This window comes from Salmo salar, chromosome 04, assembly GCF_965601325.2.
Source record: "Salmo salar chromosome 04, fSalSal1, whole genome shotgun sequence".
NCBI lineage: Eukaryota > Metazoa > Chordata > Actinopteri > Salmoniformes > Salmonidae > Salmo > Salmo salar.
In genome coordinates this window covers 38,589,314-38,607,154 of record NC_138294.1, presented here as the reverse complement: position 1 = coordinate 38,607,154, position 17,841 = coordinate 38,589,314, and the positions used below count along the sequence as shown (strand labels likewise).

The 17,841-nt window shown below is 41.7% G+C and overlaps 1 protein-coding gene across 1 annotated transcript in view; it reads left to right on the top strand.

Moving 5' to 3' along the window:
- The window catches only part of st6gal1 (ST6 beta-galactosamide alpha-2,6-sialyltranferase 1), a 165,214-nt gene that overhangs the window by 98,978 nt on the left and 48,395 nt on the right, over window positions 1-17,841 (top strand). The window contains exon 7 of the mRNA XM_014195776.3: window positions 11,429-11,530. Within this exon, the coding sequence (XP_014051251.3) occupies window positions 11,429-11,530 (102 nt within the window). The remainder of the gene's footprint in view (window positions 1-11,428; window positions 11,531-17,841) is intronic.

Here is a 17,841-nt window from a genome sequence, read left to right as displayed (position 1 = left end):
TTTGACCAGGCCACAGATAGTAACAGATATGTATGTTTTGATTTAAATATAAACTCAGCAAAAAAAGAAACGTCCTCTCACTGTCAACTTTGTTTATTTTCAGCAAACTTAACATGCGTAAATATTTCTATGAACATAAGATTCAACATCTGAGACATAAACTGAACAAGTTCCACAGACATGTGACTAACAGAAATGGAATAATGTGTCCCTGAACAAAGGGGGGGATCAAAATCAAAAGTAACAGTCAGTATCTGGTGTGGCCACCAGCTTATTAAGTACTGCAGTGGATCTCCTCCTCATCGACTGCACCCGATTTGCCAGTTCTTGCTGTGAGATGTTACCCCACTCTTCCACCAAGGCACCTGCAAGTTCCCGGACATTTCTGGGGGGAATGGCCCGAGCCCTCCGATCCAACAGGTCCCAGGCAGGAAGTGTACCACATGAGGGAGGAGGATGTCTTCCCTGTAACACACAGCATTGAGATTGCCTGCAATGACAACAAACTCAGTCCGATGATGCTGTGACACACCACCCCAGACCATGACAGACCCTCCACCTCCAAATCGATCCCGCTTCAGAGTACAGACCTCGGTGTAATGCTCATTCCTTCGACAATAAACGCGAATCCGACCATCACCCCTGATGAGACAAAACCGCGACTCGTCAGTGAAGAACACTTTTTGCCAGTCCTGTCTGGTCCAGTGACAGTGGGTTTGTGCCCATAGGCGACGTTGTTGCCGTTGATGTCTGGTGAGGACCTGCCTTACAACAGGCCTACAAGCTCTCAGTCCAGCCTCTCTCAGCCTATTGAGGACAGTCTGAGCACTGATGGAGGGATTGTGCGTTCCTGGTGTAACTCGGGCAGTTGTTGTTGCCATCCTGTACCTGTCCCACAGGTGTGATGTTCAGATGTACCGATCCTGTGCAGGTGTTGTTACACGTGGTCTGCCACTGCGAGGACGATCAGCTGTCCATCCTGTCTCCCTGTCTTAGGCGTCTCAGAGTACGGACATTGCAATTTATTGCCCTGGCCACATCTGCAGTCCCATGCCTCCTTTTAGCATGCCTAAGGCACGTTCACGCAGATGAGCAGGGACGCTGGACATCTTTCTTTTGGTGTTTTTCAGAGTCAATAGAAAGGCCTCTTTAGTGTCCTAAGTTTTCATAACTGTGACCTTAATTGTCTACCGTCTGTAAGCTGTTAGTGTCCTAACGCCCGTTCCACAGGTGCATGTTCATTAATTGTTTATGGTTCATTGAACAAGCATGGGAAACAGTGTTTAACCCCTTTACAATGAAGATATATGAAGTTATTTGGATTTTTGCGAATTATCTTTGAAAGACAGGGTCCTGAAAAAGGGACGTTTCTTTTTTTGGTGAGTTTAAATTGGAAGGATCATAATAATTCAAATGTAACTAAATAGTTGCAGAGAACTGTGGTTTCAAACAAATGGTTAATGATACTACTAGGTCATCAACTAATTTGGTTGTGGAGTGTGTGGCCAGTGGAGTGTGTGGAGTAGCTGTGTGACATGGGAGAACTGAGCTGCAATGTTCTGGATAAGTTGCAGGGGTTTGATGGCACAAGCAGGGAGCCCAGCCAACTGCGAGTTGCAGTAGTCCAAACGGCTGATGACAAGTGTCTGGATTAGTACCTGTGCCACTTCCGTTCACTAACACGGTACCTCATTTTGCTTATCTGTCAGCCCAAGTATCTGTCAGCCCAATCTATTCTACCACACCCAGAAATCTGCTCCTTTTATTCTCTGTTCCCAACGACATAAATCAAATCAAATCAAATGTATTTATATAGCCCTTCTTACATCAGCTGATATCTCAAAGTGCTGTACAGAAACCCAGCCTAAAACCCCAAACAGCAAGCAATGCAGGTGTAGAAGCACGGCTCTTATAGCCTTTAGCCGTACCCTTATCCTACTCCTCCTCTGTTCCCCTGGTGATGTAGAGGTTAACCCAGGCCCTGTAGCCCCAAATACTATGCCTATTCCCCAGGCGCTCTCATTTGTTGACTTCTGTAACCGTAAAAGCCTTGGTTTCATGCATGTTAATACATCTAGACGTTCCGCTAGCGGAACACCTGCTCCAATATCCAATGATAGGCGTGGCGCAAATTACAAATTCCTCAAAAATACAAAAACTTCCATTTTTCAAACATATGACTATTTCACAGCATTTTAAAGACAAGACTCTCCTTTATCTAACCACACTGTCCGATTTCAAAAAGGCTTTACAACGAAAGCAAAACATTAGATTATGTCAGCAGAGTACCCAGCCAGAAATAATCAGACACCCATTTTTCAAGCTAGCATATAATGTCACAAAAAACAAAACCACAGCTAAATGCAGCACTAACCTTTGATGATCTTCATCAGACGACACACCTAGGACATTATGTTATACAACACATGCATGTTTTGTTCAATCAAGTTCATATTTATATCAAAAACCAGCTTTTTACATTAGCATGTGACGTTCAGAACTAGCATACCCCCCGCAAACCTCCGGTGAATTTACTAAATTACTCACGATAAACGTTCACAAAAAACATAACAATTATTTTAAGAATTATAGATACAGAACTCCTTTATCCTGTTGGGGCTACAGGTTAGCAATGAACCCCGAGACGGGATTGCTAACAAGGCTGGAAATTCAAAACATCAAAAATCTAATAATTTCAATTTCGCAAACAATCAACTATTTTACACCATTTAAAAGATAAACATCTCCTTATTCCAACCACATTGTTCGATTTTCAAAGAGGCTTTACGGCAAAAGCATAACGTTAGATTATGTTACGACAGTACATAGCCACAAAAGTACAAACATCCATTTTCAATTCAAGGTCAGGCGTCACCAAAAGCAGAAACCAGCTAAAATTATGCACTAACCTTTGGCAATCTCCATCAGATGACACTCCTAGGACATTATGTTATCCTGTTTAGGATAGGGGGCAGTATTGACACGGCTGGATAAAAAACATACCCGATTTAATCTGGTTACCACTCCTACCCAGTAACTAGAATATGCATATACTTATTACATATGGATAGAAAACACCCTAAATTTTCTAAAACTGTTTGAATGGTGTCTGTGAGTATAACAGAACTCAAATGGCAGGTCAAAACCTGAGAGATTCCTTTACAGGAAGTGGCCTGTCTGACCATTTCTTGAACTTCTTTTCCATCTCTATCATTTACTAAGGATCTCTGCTCTAACGTGACACTTCCCACGTCGTCCATAGGCGCTCAGAGCCCGGGAAAAAACAGAATGTCGTCATCCCAGCCCCAGGCTGAAACACATTATCGCCTTTCTCAAGTGGCCGATCAAGGGACACTGGGCTTATGCGCGTGACCCCGACCGCCCCCGCCTTTGGGATTTTTTCCTCTGTTTGCCGAAAAGGAGATTCCCTGTCGGAATATTATTGCTTTTCTACGAGAAAAATTTCGTAAAAATTGATTTTAAACAGCGGTTGACATGCTTCGAAGTACGGTAATGGAATACTTAGAATTTTATTGTCACGAATTGCGCCATGCGCGTGACACTTCTTTACTATTTCGGATAGTGTCTGGAACGCACGAACAAAACGCCGCTATTCGGATATAACGATGGATTATTTTGGACCAAACCAACATTTGTTATTGAAGTAGCAGTCCTGGGTGTGCATTCTGACGAAGACAACAAAAGGTAATCAAACTTTTATAATAGTAAATATGATTATGGTGAGTGCTAAACTTGCCGGGTGTCTAAATAGCGAGCCCGTGATGCCTGGGCTATGTACTTAGAATATTGCAAAATGTGCTTTCACCAAAAAGCTATTTTAAAATCGGACATATCGAGTGCATAGAGGAGGTCTGTATCTATAATTCTTAAAATAATTGTTATGCTTTTTGTGAACGTTTATCGTGAGTAATTTAGTAAAATGTTAGCGAATTCCCCGGAAGTTTGCATAATGCTAGTTCTGAACGTCACATGCTAATGTAAAAAGTTGTTTTTTTATATAAATATGAACTTGATTGAACAAAACATGCATGTATTGTATAACATAATGTCCTAGGGTTGTCATCTGATGAAGATCATCAAAGGTGAGTGCTGCATTTAGCTGTCTTCTGGGTTTTGGTGACATTATATGCTGGCTTGAAAAATGGGTGTCTGATTATTTCTGGCTTGGTACTCTGCTGACATAATCTAATGTTTTGCTTTCGTTGTAAAGCCTTTTTGAAATCGGACAGTGTGGTTAGATTAACGAGAGTCTTGTCTTTAAATGGCTGTAAAATAGTCATATGTTTGAGAAATTGAAGTAATAGGATTTTTAAGGTTTTGAAAATCGCGCCACAGGCTGGCAGTGGCTGTTACGTAGGTGGGACGAATTCGTCCCGCCTAGCCTAGAGAGGTTAAACAATACATGCATTTTTTGTTCCATCAAGTTCATATTTATATCCAAAAACAGCATTTTACAGTAGCGGTGAAATTCAGATTTTTTTCTTCTCTGAAATGCTTCCGGTGAACAACGTTACAATTTACAAAATTACTATTCGAAAACATTGGTAAATTATAATATTGTCATTCAAATAATTATATTTTAACATTTCGTAAATGCTACTGTATTGCCAGATTTCAAAATAACTTTACTGGGAAATCACAAGTTGCAATAAACCGGGTGCTGTGCTAAGAACAATAGGCTAGGCTATATAGGTTAGCATCATCTTGTAACCATCTAATATCAATAATACTATCGTCAATAATCCCTTACCTTTGATTATCTTCATCCATTGGCACTTCCAGGAATCCCAGGTCCACTACAAATGTGATTTCTTTTGACAAAGTTCATAATTGATGTCCAAATAACTCCAAGTTGTTCCATGTTGTTAGCGCTTCGGTGGCTACTCAAAAGTAGCGCGGGCGGGGGGGTGGGAAGTCACGGCGAAAAGTTAAAAAAAGTTTAAAAAATAATCTATTTACGTTCGTTCAAACATGTCAAACGTTGTTTAGCATCAATCTTTTGAGCCATTTTTAACGTGAAACATCAGTAATGTTTCAACCCGACCGCTCCTGTGTCTAGAAAAACGTTTTTGAAAATTGTCTCACGTCACATGATTGAGCAGGTGCAGGCAATAATGGAAGTGACGACATCCCAGGGAGGTCAACTTCCCTTCCTTGTCATCCGGTCTCTGTTGATCATAGACGCTTCAAACAACTTTATAAAGATCGCTGACATCTAGTGGAAGCCGTAGGAGTTGCGAAATGAATCCTTTTTCACTGTGGTATCTATTAAACAATGATAAAAAAAAATAGTACAGCCACAAAATTATTTTTTTCTCTCAGGTTTTCTCAGGTTTTTGCCTGCCATATGAGTTTTGTTATACTTACAGACACCATTCAAACAGTTTTAGAAAATTCAGAGTGTTTTCTATCCAAATCTGGTAATAATAAGCATATCCTAGCTTCTGAGTTGGTGTAGGTGGCAGTTAAAAATGGGCACATATTTTTTTCAAAATTCTCAATACTGCCCCCTAGCCCCAACAGGTTATGCAATCGCTATGTCCGATTTTAAAATAGCTTTTCGGCGAAAGCACATTTTGCAATATTCTGAGTACATAGCTCGGCCATCACGGCTAGCTATTTTGACATCCGCCAACTTCGGGGTCACCTAAACTCAGAATTACTATTAGAAAAATTGGATTACCTTTGCTGTTCTTTATCAGAATGCACTCCCAGGACTTCTACTTCAACAACAAATGTTGTTTTGGTTCCAAATAATCCATAGTTATATCCAAATACCTCAGTTTTGTTCGTGCGTTCAGGTCACTATCCGAAGGGTAACGCGCGAGCGCATTTCGTGACAAACAATTTCAAAATATTCCATTACCGTACTTAGAAGCATGTCAAACGCTGTTTAAAATACATTTTTATGCCATTTTTCTCGTAAAATAGCGATAATATTCCAACCGGGCAATGGTGTATTCATTCAAAGACTGAAAGAAAAACATGGCGAGTTCTCGTGACTGCGCATCTCCAGTCTCACTGTCCCCAGGCTGACCACTTACAAACTCTGCTGCTGTACTTTGCCCAGAGACAGCAGACACCCCATTCCACTTTCTGGCGGCTTTAGAGAGCCAATGGAAGTCTTAGAAAGTGTCACGTTAACAGCACAGATGCTGTATTTTTGATAGAGATGCAACAGAAGGACAACAAATTGTCAGACAGGGCACTTCCTGCATGGAATCTTCTCAGTTTTTGGCCTGCCATATGAGTTCTGTTATACTCACAGACACCATTCAAACAGTTTTAGAAACTTTAGAGTGTTTTCTATCGAAATCTACTAATTATATGCATATTCTAGTTTCTGGGCAGGAGTAGTAACCAGATTAAATCGGGTATGTTTTTTATCCGGCCGTGAAAATACTGCCCCCTATCCCAAAGAAGTTAATGAACTTATCCCCTGCAGCAGAGGTAACTCTGGGTCTTCCTTTCCTTTAACGGTCCACATGAGAGCCAGTTTCATCATAGTGCTTGATGGTTTTTGCGACTGCGCTTGAAGAAACTTTAAATGTTCTCGACATTTTCCAGATTGACTGACCTTCATGTCTTAAAGTAATGATGGACTGTCATTTCTCTTTGCTTATTTTAGCTGTTCTTGCCATAATATGGATTTAGCCCTATTTGGTAAAATACCATCTTCTTTATACCACCCCTACCTTGTCACAACACAACTGATTGGCTCAAACGCATTAAGAAGGAAAGAAATTCCACAAATTACCTTTTATCAAGGCACACCTGTTAATTGAAATGCATTCCGGGTGACTACCTCATGAAGATGGTTGAGAGAATGCCAAGAGTGTGCAAAGCTGTCATCAAGGCAAGGGGTGGCTACTTTGAAGAATCTCAAAAATATAATGTTTAACACTTTTTTTGGTTGCTACATGATTCCAAATGTGTTATTTCATAGTGTTGATGTCCTCAGTCTACAATGTAGAAAATAGTCGAAATAAAGAAAGACCCTGGAATGAGTAGGTCTGTCCAAACTTTTGACTGGTACTGTGAATCTGTGTTACCAACATGTATATTGATTATATAAAGCTCTGTCCTTACCTGTATAGATTATATAAAGCTGTGTTGTTACATACAGTGTATTTGGAAAGTATTCACACCCCTTTACTTTTTCCAAATGTTGTTTTGTTACAGCCTTATTCTAAAATGGATGAAATCGTTTTATTTCCCTCACCAATCTACACACAATACCCCATAATGGCATAGCAAAAACAGCTTCTAGAAATTTTAGCAAATTAATTTAAAAATGTATACAACATTTACATAAGTATTAAGACCCTTTACTCAGTACTTTGTTGAAGCACCTTTAGCAGCAATTACAGCCTTGAGTCTTCTTGGGTATGACCCTACAAGCTTGGCACACCTGTATTTGGGGAGTTTCTCCCATTCTTCTCTGCAGATCCTCTCAAGCTCTTTCAGGTTGGATGGGGAGCGTTGCTGCACAGCTATTTTTAGGGCTCTCCTGAGATATTAAATCGGGTTCGGGCTCTGGTTGGGCCAGTCAAGGACATTCAGAGACTTGTCCCAAAGCCATTCCTGTGTTGTCTTGGCTGTGTGCTTAGGGTTGTTGTCTTGTTGGAAGGTGAACCTTCGCCCCAGTCTGAGGTCCTGAGTGCTCTGGAGCAAGTTTTCATCAAGGATCTCTCTGTACTTTGCTCCGTTCATCTTTCCGCCAACCTGACTAGTCACTCAGTCCCTGCTGCTGAAAAACATCCCCACAGCATGATGCTGCCACCACTATGCTTCACCGTAGGGATGGTGCCAGGTTTCTTCCAGAAGTGAGGCTTCGCATTCAGGCCAAAGAGTTCAATCTTGGTTTTATCAGATCAGAGAATCTTGTTTCTCATTGTCTGATAGTCTTTAGGTGCCTTTTGGCAAACTCCAAGTGGGCTGTCATGTGTCTTTTACTGAAGAGTGGTGTGGTGGTTAATTTCTGTATTATCAAATGAGGAGAGACAAACTTATCACACAAGTCAGCGTTATACTTAAACTGAATCTTTATTAGTGAGAGCTTTGCAATAGTGGTGGCTGGTCGACGAATCAACCTCAGCTGATTCGTTTAGAGCCACCACACAAAGGCTACTGAGATCTTTTATAGCAAAGATCCACCCCCTAGTCTACGTAACAAACCACAGATGTTTGGAACCGGTCACAAGGTGAGACTTTTTAAATGAGAAAGGAGTATCCCGTAGCCAGATAGCATTCGCTATAAATGATCGTTCAGTTTGGCCCCTAAGACGAGGTTCCGATCTCATTCCTGGTACTCATAGCACAAAAACACCAACTCATCCAATGGCATAAATCAATTGTCAACTCCAGATACTCCCATCTCAAGTAAAACCCCTTCTTGACCACACTCCTGGACAAGCTCACTGAGGGGAGTGAGCCTCTAGGTCATACACTACCCCAGGATAAGTGCAACATCAGAGATGACATACAATGGTTCCAGACACTACCACACACATCCCCATATGTCAAAGGAGGGAGTGACTGGTGCACAGATGTTGTGGAGACAAGTAATTGGTTCCTCATTAATCACGCCATCCTTCACATGGTTTAAGAATAGGTAAAGACACATTCACATATGAAGACAATGTAACCTCCTGTCCTCTTCCAATTCTGATATTCTGCACAGCACCAGGGACATGTGAAAGACAAGCCTGGCCTCTCCCCTCTCTGGGCCCCAGGTGACTGAACCCCAGCTGAGGGAAGAAGTGCAACTGCCAACACCAGAGTCCGAAGGGATACATTCTAATAACAAGTATATCACATCAGCATATTATGCAGAAAAGACATCTTAATTATCTATGTTGCCCAACTAATTCTGATTCTTCCACCACAGTGGCTTCCATTTGGACACTCTACCATAAAGACCTGATTGGTGGAGTGCTGCAGAGACAGTTGTTCTTCTGAAAGTTTCTCTCATCTCCAACTCTGAAGCTCTGTCAGAGTGACCATCGGGTTCTTGGTCACCTCCCTGACCAAGGCCCTTCTCCCCTGATTGCTCAGTTTGGCCAGGTGGCCAGCTCTAGGAAGAGTCTTGTTGGTTCAAAACTTCTTCCATTTAAGAATGATGAAGGCCACTGTGTTCTTGGGGACCTTCACTACTGCAGAAATGTTTTGGAACTCTTCCCCAGATCTGTGTCTCGATACAATCCTGTCTCAGAGTTCTACGGACAATTCTTTCTACCTTATGGCTTGGTTTTTGCTCTGACGTGCACTGTCAACTGTGGGACCTTATATAGACAGGTGTGTGCCTTTCCAAATCATGTCCAATACATTGAATTTACCACAGGTGGATTCCAATGAAGTTGTAGAAACATCTCAAGGATGATCAATGGCAACAGGATGCACCTGAGCTCAATTTCGAGTCTCATAACAAAGAGTCTGAATACAGTTGAAGTCGGAAGTTTACATACACCTTAGCCAAATACATTTAAACTCAGTTCTTCACAATTCCGGATATTTAATCCTAGTAAAAATTCCCTGTCTTAGGTCAGTTAGGATCACCAATTTATTTTAAGAATGTGAAATGTCAGAATAATAGTAGTGGGAATGATTTATTTCAGCTTTTATTTATTTCATCACATTCCCAGTGGGTCAGAAGTTTACATACACTCAATTAGTATTTGGTAACATTGGCTTTAAATTGTTTAACTTGGGTCAAACATTTTGGGTAGCCTTCCACAAGCTTCCCACAATAAGTTGGGTGAATTTTGGCCCATTCCTCCTGACAGAGCTGGTGTAACTGAGTCAGGTTTGTAGGCCTCCTTGCTCGCACACACTTTTTCAGTTCTGTCCACAAATGTTCTATAGGCTTGAGGTCAGGGTTTGTGATGGCCACTCCAATACCTTGACTTTGTTGTCCTTAAACCATTTTGCCACAACTTTGGAAGTATGCTTGGGGTCATTGTCGATTTGGAAGACCCATTTGCGACCAAGCTTTAACTTCCTGACTGATGTCTTGAGATGTTGCTTGAATATATCCATATAATTTTCCATCCTCATTATGCCATCTATTTTGTGAAGTGCATCAGTCCCTCCTGCAGCAAAGCACCCCCATAACATGATGCTGCCACCCCCGTGCTTCACGGTTGGGATGTTGTTCTTCGGCTTGCAAGCGTCCCCCTTTTTCCTCCAAACATAACGATGGTGATTATGGCCAAACAGTTCTATTTTTGTTTCATCAGACCAGAGGATATTTCTCCAAAAGTACGATCTTTGTCCCCATGTGCTGTTGCAAACCGTAGTCTGGCTTTTTTATGGCAGTTTTGGAGTAGTGGCTTCTTCCTTGCTGAGCAGCCTTTCAGGTTATGTCGATATAGAACTCGTTTTACTGTGGATATAGATACGTTTGTACCTATTTCCTACAGCATCTTCACAAGGTCCTTTGCTGTTGTTCTGGGATTGATTTGCACTTTCGTGCCAAAGTACATTTATCTTTAGGAGGCAGAACGTTTCTCTTTCCTGAGCTGTATGACGGCTGCGTGGTGCCATGGTGTTTATACTTGCGTACTATTGATTGTACAGGTGAACGTGGTACCTTCAGGCATTTGGAAATTGCTCCCAAGGATGAACCAGACTTGTGGAGGTCTACATTTTTTTTCTGAGGTCTTGGATGATTTCTTTTGATTTTCCGATGATGTCAAGCAAAGAGGCCCTGAGTTTGAAGGTAGGCCTTGAAATACATCCACAGGTACACCTCCAATTGACTCAATGATGTCAATCAGCCTATCAGAAGCTTCTAAAGCCATGACATCATTTTCTGGAAAATTCCAAGCTGCTTCAAGGCACAGTCAACTTAGTGTATGTAAACTTCTGACCCACTGGAATTGTGATACAGTGAATTATAAGTGAAATAATCTGTCGGTAAGCAATTGTTGGGAAAATTACTTGTGTCATACACAAAGTAGTTGTCCTAACCGACTTGCCAAAACTATAGTTTGTTAACAAGAAATTTGTGGAGTGGTTGAAAAACGAGTTTTAATGACTCCAACCTAAGTGTATGTAAACTTCCGACTTCAACTGTATGTAAATCAGGTATTTAAAAAAAAATCAAAAAGAATTTGCAAATATTTCAATACTTTGTCATTATGAGGTATTGTAAGTAGATTGAGGACATTTTCTTATTTAATCAATTTTAGAAAAAGGCTGTAACTTAACAAAATATGGAAAAAGTCAGGGGTCTGAGTACTTTCCAAATGCAAGGTAAGTCGCCCTAGATAAGAGTTTCTGCTAAATGACTCAAATGTAAATTTGTATAAAGCATAAATCTGTGCTGTTACCTATATATGTTGTATAAAGCTGTGTTCTTACCTGTACTAGGTGATACAACGTTGTGTTGTTACCTGTCCTGCAGGTGATGGCATCAGACGACCACCGCTTCCTGTCCAGCTCTCTGTACAGCACAGGTGTTCTGGTGGCCTGGGACCCTTCCCCCTTTTCTGCTGACCTCAGCCAGGTATGACTGGGGAGAGTAAAGATCAGTAGAGATTATTAGAGGCCAATAAATACTATTCAAGACCAGTAAATACTTTTCAAAACCAGTAAACTATTCAAGACCTGTAAAGATTTAGCGTAAAGACCAGTCAAGACTAGTGAAGAACAATCAAGACAATTCAAGACCAGTAAAGATCAATAACAGTGGTGTAAAGTGCTTAAGTAAAAATACTTTAAAGCACTAGTTAAGTAGTTTTTAGGGGTATTTGTACTTTACTATTTATATATATATATTTTTTTACTGCACTACATTCCTAAAGAAAATAATTTTCTCTGACACCCAAAAGTACTCGTTACATTTCGAATGCCTAGCAGGACAGGAAAATTGTCCAAATCACTAACATCCCTGGTCATCCCTACTGTCTCTGATCTGGCAGACTCACTAAATGCAAATGCTTGGTTTGTAAATTGTGACTAACCAGCTCAAATCGGTCTTATGTAGCAACATTTGAAATGGTGTTATTTACTTTGGATAAAAGTAGAGACTCAGAGCTACAAAATGGAATATCATACACTGCATTTGAGAAACAATGGGAAAGTAATTTTGCTTTGAAAGTTGATAAACTTGTAAACTCACTTTTGAGAAAATGGCCTTTGAATGTTTTGGTACTACTACTGGAGAACCCTTCTTTGTCTCCACCCATTCAGCATCGTTCACGCCCTCTGAAGCTTTAGCCCCACCCAACTCTTTAAGGGTTGATCCGAGCGTTCTGTCCTAACAGCAATTAAGCACCCCTGTAAAGACCTTTATTATACACAGATTCAAAATAGCTATTGATAACAAATGTGTATTTATATGGACCCCGATGTAACTTTCATTGTTGATTTGTTTATTTTTCATGGCAGATTTATCCATAAAATGAAGTGGGCAGAGAACAAACCCCTCTTCACATTCTTTAAGATAGAATTGAAATATTATTTTGAAATGATCAGTAAGTGTAAAAACAAAAAAGCAATACGTTCCAGAAAACTTTTTGACAAATTGAAAATGCATCTCGATATGTAATACCTCTGTCTGTTAAGTTTATTTACTCTTGTTTGCATATTTCTGTTTTTGCTTTGTTCATAATAATATTAAAGAAATAATAATACAAAAATGTATACTAGCAGTCAAGCACCCAAGATAATTTGTTAGCTACTTCCAGACACAAATGAGAGAACAGCTCACTGAACATTACTCGCCCTAGCAGGGCCGATATTTAATGACACCGGCTATATTCAACTGATGTTGAGCGTTCGTAAATTCATCAGTTATTCTGCGCTCTGGAACACTCAGACGAGAGTGCTCTGAAATCGGAGTAGATAGCCAGACTGAATTTATGAACTCAACCGAAATGGTTACTTGCATAGTGGAGTCTTTTGTTAAGACATGTAGCTAGCTTGCTAACTAGCTAAACAATGAACCATCATCACAACTCATGACGTTACTACCCTGGATGAATCTGCAGGTAGCCAACCAACATCCATCAACAGTTGTCGCAGTGACATTCTATTGAAATGGATACTTGCATAGTGGAGTCTTTTGTTCAGACATTTCTATTTATTTATTTCACCTTTATTTAACCAGGTAGGCCAGCTGAGAACAAGTTCTCATTTACAACTATGACCTGGCCAAGATGAAGAAAAGCAGTGTGACACAAACAACAACACAGAGATACACATGGAATAAACAAATGTACAGTCAATAACACAATAGAAAAGTCTATATACAGTGTGTGCAAATGAGGTAAGAGTAGGGAGGTAAGGCAATAAATAGGCCGTAGTAGTGAAGTAATTGCAATTTAGCAATTAAACACTGGAGTGATAGATGTGCAGAAGAGGAATGTGCAAGTAGAGATACTGGGGTGCAAAGGAGCAAAAAAATAAATAACAATATGGGGATGAGGTAGTTGGATGGGCTATGTACAGGTGCAATGATCTGTGAGCTGCTCTGACAGCTGGTGCTTAAAGTTAGTGAGGGAGATATGAGTCTCCAGCTTCAGTGATTTTTGCAATTTGTTCCAGTCATTGGCAGCAGAGAACTGGAAGGAAACAAGGCCAAAGGAAGAATTGGCTTTGGGGGTGACCAGTGAAATATACCTGCTGGAGCGTGTGCTACGGCTGGATGCTGCTATGGTGACCAGTGAGCTGAGATAAGTCGGGGCTTTACCTAGCAAAGACTTATAGATGACCTGGAGGCAGTATGTTTGGAGACTAATATGAAGCAAGGGCCAGCCAACGAGAGCATACAGGTCGCAGTGATGGGTAGTATATGGGGCTTTGGTGACAAAACGGATGGCACTGTGATACACTGCATCCAATTTGCTGAGTAGAGTGTTGGAGGCTATTTTGTAAATGACATTGCCGAAGTCAAGGATCGGTAGGATGGTCAGTTTTACGAGGGTATGTTTGGCAGCATGGCTGAAGGATGCTTTGTTGCGAATTAGGAAGACGATTCTAGATTTAATTTTGGATTGGAGATGCTTAATGTGAGTCTGGAAAGAGAGATTACAGTCTAACCAGACACCTACTGAAGGTATTTATAGTTGTCCACATATTCAAAGTCATAAGGCAGGTGCGGGCAGCGATCAGTTGAAGAGCATGCATTTAGATTTACTTGCATTTAAGAGCAGTTGGAGGCCACAGAAGGAGAGTTCTATGTCATTGAAGCTCATCTGGAGGTAACACAGTGTCCAAAGAAGGGCCAGAAGTATACAGAATGGTGTCATCTACGTAGAGGTGGATCAGAGAATCAACAGCAGCAATAGCGACATCATTGATGTATACAGAGAAAAGAGTCGGCCCGAGAATTCAACCCTGTGGCACCCCCATAGAGACTGCCAGAGGTCCAATTTGACACACTGAACTCTGTCTGAGAAGTTGTTGGTGATCCAGGCGAGGCAGTCATTTGAGAAACCAAGGCTGTTGAGTCTGCCGATAAGAATGTGGTGATTGACAGAGTCGAAAGCCTTGGCCAGATTGATAAATACGGCTGCACAGTATTGTCTTTTATCGATGGCGGATATGATATCATTTAGGGCCTTGAGCGTGGCTGAGGTGCACCCATGACCAGCTTGGAAACCAGATTGCATAGTGGAGAAGGTACAGTGGGATTCGAAATGTTCGGTGATCTATTTGTTAACTTGGCTTTTGAAGACCTTCGAAAGGCAGAGTAGGATAGATATAGGTCTGTAACAGTTTGGGTCTAGAGTGTCTCCCCCTTTGAAGAAGGGGATGACCGTGGAGGCTTTCCAATCTTTAGGGATCTCAGACGATACAAAAGAGAGTTTGAACAGGCTAGTAATAGGGGTTGCAACAATTGCGGTGGATAATTTTAGAAAGAGAGGGTCCAGATTGTCTAGCCCAGCTGGTTTGTAGGGGTCCAGACTTTGCAGCTCTTTCAGAACATCAGCTATCTGGATTTGGGTGAAGGAGAAATGGGGGAGGCTTGGGCAGGTTGCTATGGGGGGTACAAGGCTGTTGACCGGGGTAGGGGTATCCAGGTGGAAAGCATTCCATAGAATGTAGAAAAATGCATATTGAAATTCTCAATTATCGAGGATTTATCGGTGGTGACAATGTTTCCTAGCCTCAGTGCAGTGGGCAGCTGGGAGGAGGTGCTCTTATTCTCCATGGACTTTACAGTGTCCCAAAACTTTTTGGAGTTTGTACTACAGGATGCAAATTTCTGTTTGAAAAAGCTAGCCTTTGCTTTCCTAACTGCCTGTCTATATTGGTTCATAACTTCCCTGAAAAGTTGCATATCGCGGGGGCTATTTGATGCTAATGCACAGGATGTTTTTGTGCTGGTCAAGGGCAGTCAGGTCTGGAGTGAACCAAGGGCTATATCTGTTCCTGGTTCTACATTTTTTGAATGTGGCATGCTTATTTAAGATGGTGAGGAAAGCACTTTTAAAGAATAACCAGGCATCCTCTACTGATGGAATGAGGTCAATATCCTTCCAGGATACCCGGGCCAGGTCGATTAGAAAGGCCTACTCGCTGAAGTTTTTTAGGGAGTGTTTGACAGTGATTAGGGGTGGTCGTTTGACCGCAGACCCATTACGGACGCAGGCAATGAGGCAGTGATCACTGAGATCCTGGTTGAAGACAGCAGAGATGTATTTAGAGGGCAGGTTGGTCAGGATGATATCTATGAGGGTGCCCATGTTTACGGCTTTGGGGTTGTACCTGGTAGGTTCATTGATCATTTGTGTGAGATTGAGGGCATCTAGTTTAGATGGTAGGACAGCCGGGGTGTTAAGCATGTCCCAGTTTAGGTCACCTAACAGTACGAGCTCTGAAGATAGATGGGGGACAATCAATTCACATATGGTGTCCAGGGCACAGCTGGGGGCTGAAGGTGGTCTAAAGCAAGCGGCAACAGTGATAGACTTGTTTCTGGAAATGTGGATTTTTAAAAGTAGAAGCTAGAATTGTTTGGGCACAGACCTGGATAGTATGACAGAAATCTGCAGGCTATCTCTGCAGTAGATTGCAACTCCGCCCCCTTTGGTAGTTCTATCTTGTCAAAAAATGTTATGTTATAGTTAGGGATGGAAATTTCAGGATTTTTGGTGGCCTTCCCTAAGCCAGGACTTAGACACGGCTAGGACATCCGGGTTGGCCGAGTTTGCTAAAGCAGTGAATAAAGCAAACTTAGGGAGGAGGTTTCAGAAGTCAACAAATGAGAGCGCCTGGGGAATGGGAGTGGAGCTGGACACTGCAGGGCCTGGATTAACCTCTACATCCCCAGAGGAATAGAGGAGGAGTAGACGATTAGATAGGCTTTGTCTCTAGAGACACCATTTAAACCAGGTGAGGTCACTGCATGTGTGGGAGGTGGAACAAAAGGGCGAGCTAAGGCATATTGAGCAGGGATGGAGGCTCTACAGTGAAATAAGACAATACTCACTAACCAGAACAGCAATGGAAAAGGCATATTGACATTAGGGAGAGGCATGTTTAGCCGAGTGATCATAGGGTCCAGTGAGTAGCTAGGCGAGTAGCGGGCCGGGGCTAGCAGGCTAGCAGAAGAGCCTTAGGGGGGCGTCGCGACGTAAGAGCCTGTTGTTGTAGCCCCCTCCGACAGTTACGTCGGCAGACCAGTCGTGATGGATCGGCAGGGCTCCGTGTTGGCAGTAAAAGGGTCCAGGTCAGTTGGCAAAATAGGTATTGTAGTCCAAGAAATTGGCTGATGGACCTCTTCAGCTAACAGTCTGATATGCTCTAGCCTCTTCAGCGTCTCGTCCTGTAAGCGGGATCAACTTCCAGCGAAAAACTCCTAGCGACATTAGCATAACGAAATTTATTTTTATTTTTTTTCAAATATAGGACTGTCTCATCTCGTTTTATAGATACACCTCTCTTGAATCGACCCTCGTCGTCCGATTTCAAAAAGGTTTTACAGGAAAAGCACAACATTAGATTATGTTAGAGGAGTACATGGAAAAAGTAGCAACATTTGAATTTTCCGACCAACCACATGCATCACAAATAACCAAAAAACAGCTAAATGCAGCACTAACCTTTTACAAACTTCATCAGATGACACACCTAGGACATCATGTTACACACAGCAGGCATTCTTTTGTTCAATAAAGGTCATATTTATATATAAAAACAGCATTTTACATCGGCGTCTGACGTTGACTAACTATTTTCCCCTCAAATGCGTCCCGGGAAACAGTGCTACAATTCCCTAAATTACTATTCGAAAACAATTTTTTAAATTTATATTGTCAATCTAACATTTATAGATGAATATCTCTTGAGAACACCTGTCATACCAGATTTTAAATTAACTTTACTGGGTAATCACACTTTGCGATACTCAGAAAATGAGCCAGGAAAACTAGCGCGTCGCCATCTTGGAACAATCGCAAGTCACATCTGATATTGTATAATATTGTCAATAATCGCCTACCTTTAGTTGTCTTCATCAGAAAGCACTTCCAGGAATCCCAGGTCCACAACAGATGTATTTTCGGTCGAAAAAGTCCATCCTTCATGTTCCATTAGCCTGCTGTTGGTAGCGCGTCCTAGGGCTGTCTCCAAATGCTCCGACGTGCACGGGACTGTAGTTTCGGAAAATGAGATTTTTCCCTTCTTTAGGTTCGTTCAAACATGTCAAACGTTGTAAAACATTAATCTTCAGGGCCTGTAACACCAAGAGAGCCAATAAGATTCGACGGGGACGGTTGCAGAGTGTTTTAAAACGTTTCCAAAGGTGGGGGTAGACTGGGCCGCCGACGTCATAATGGTGATGGCCCATCCCCTGTGACCAATTTCCAA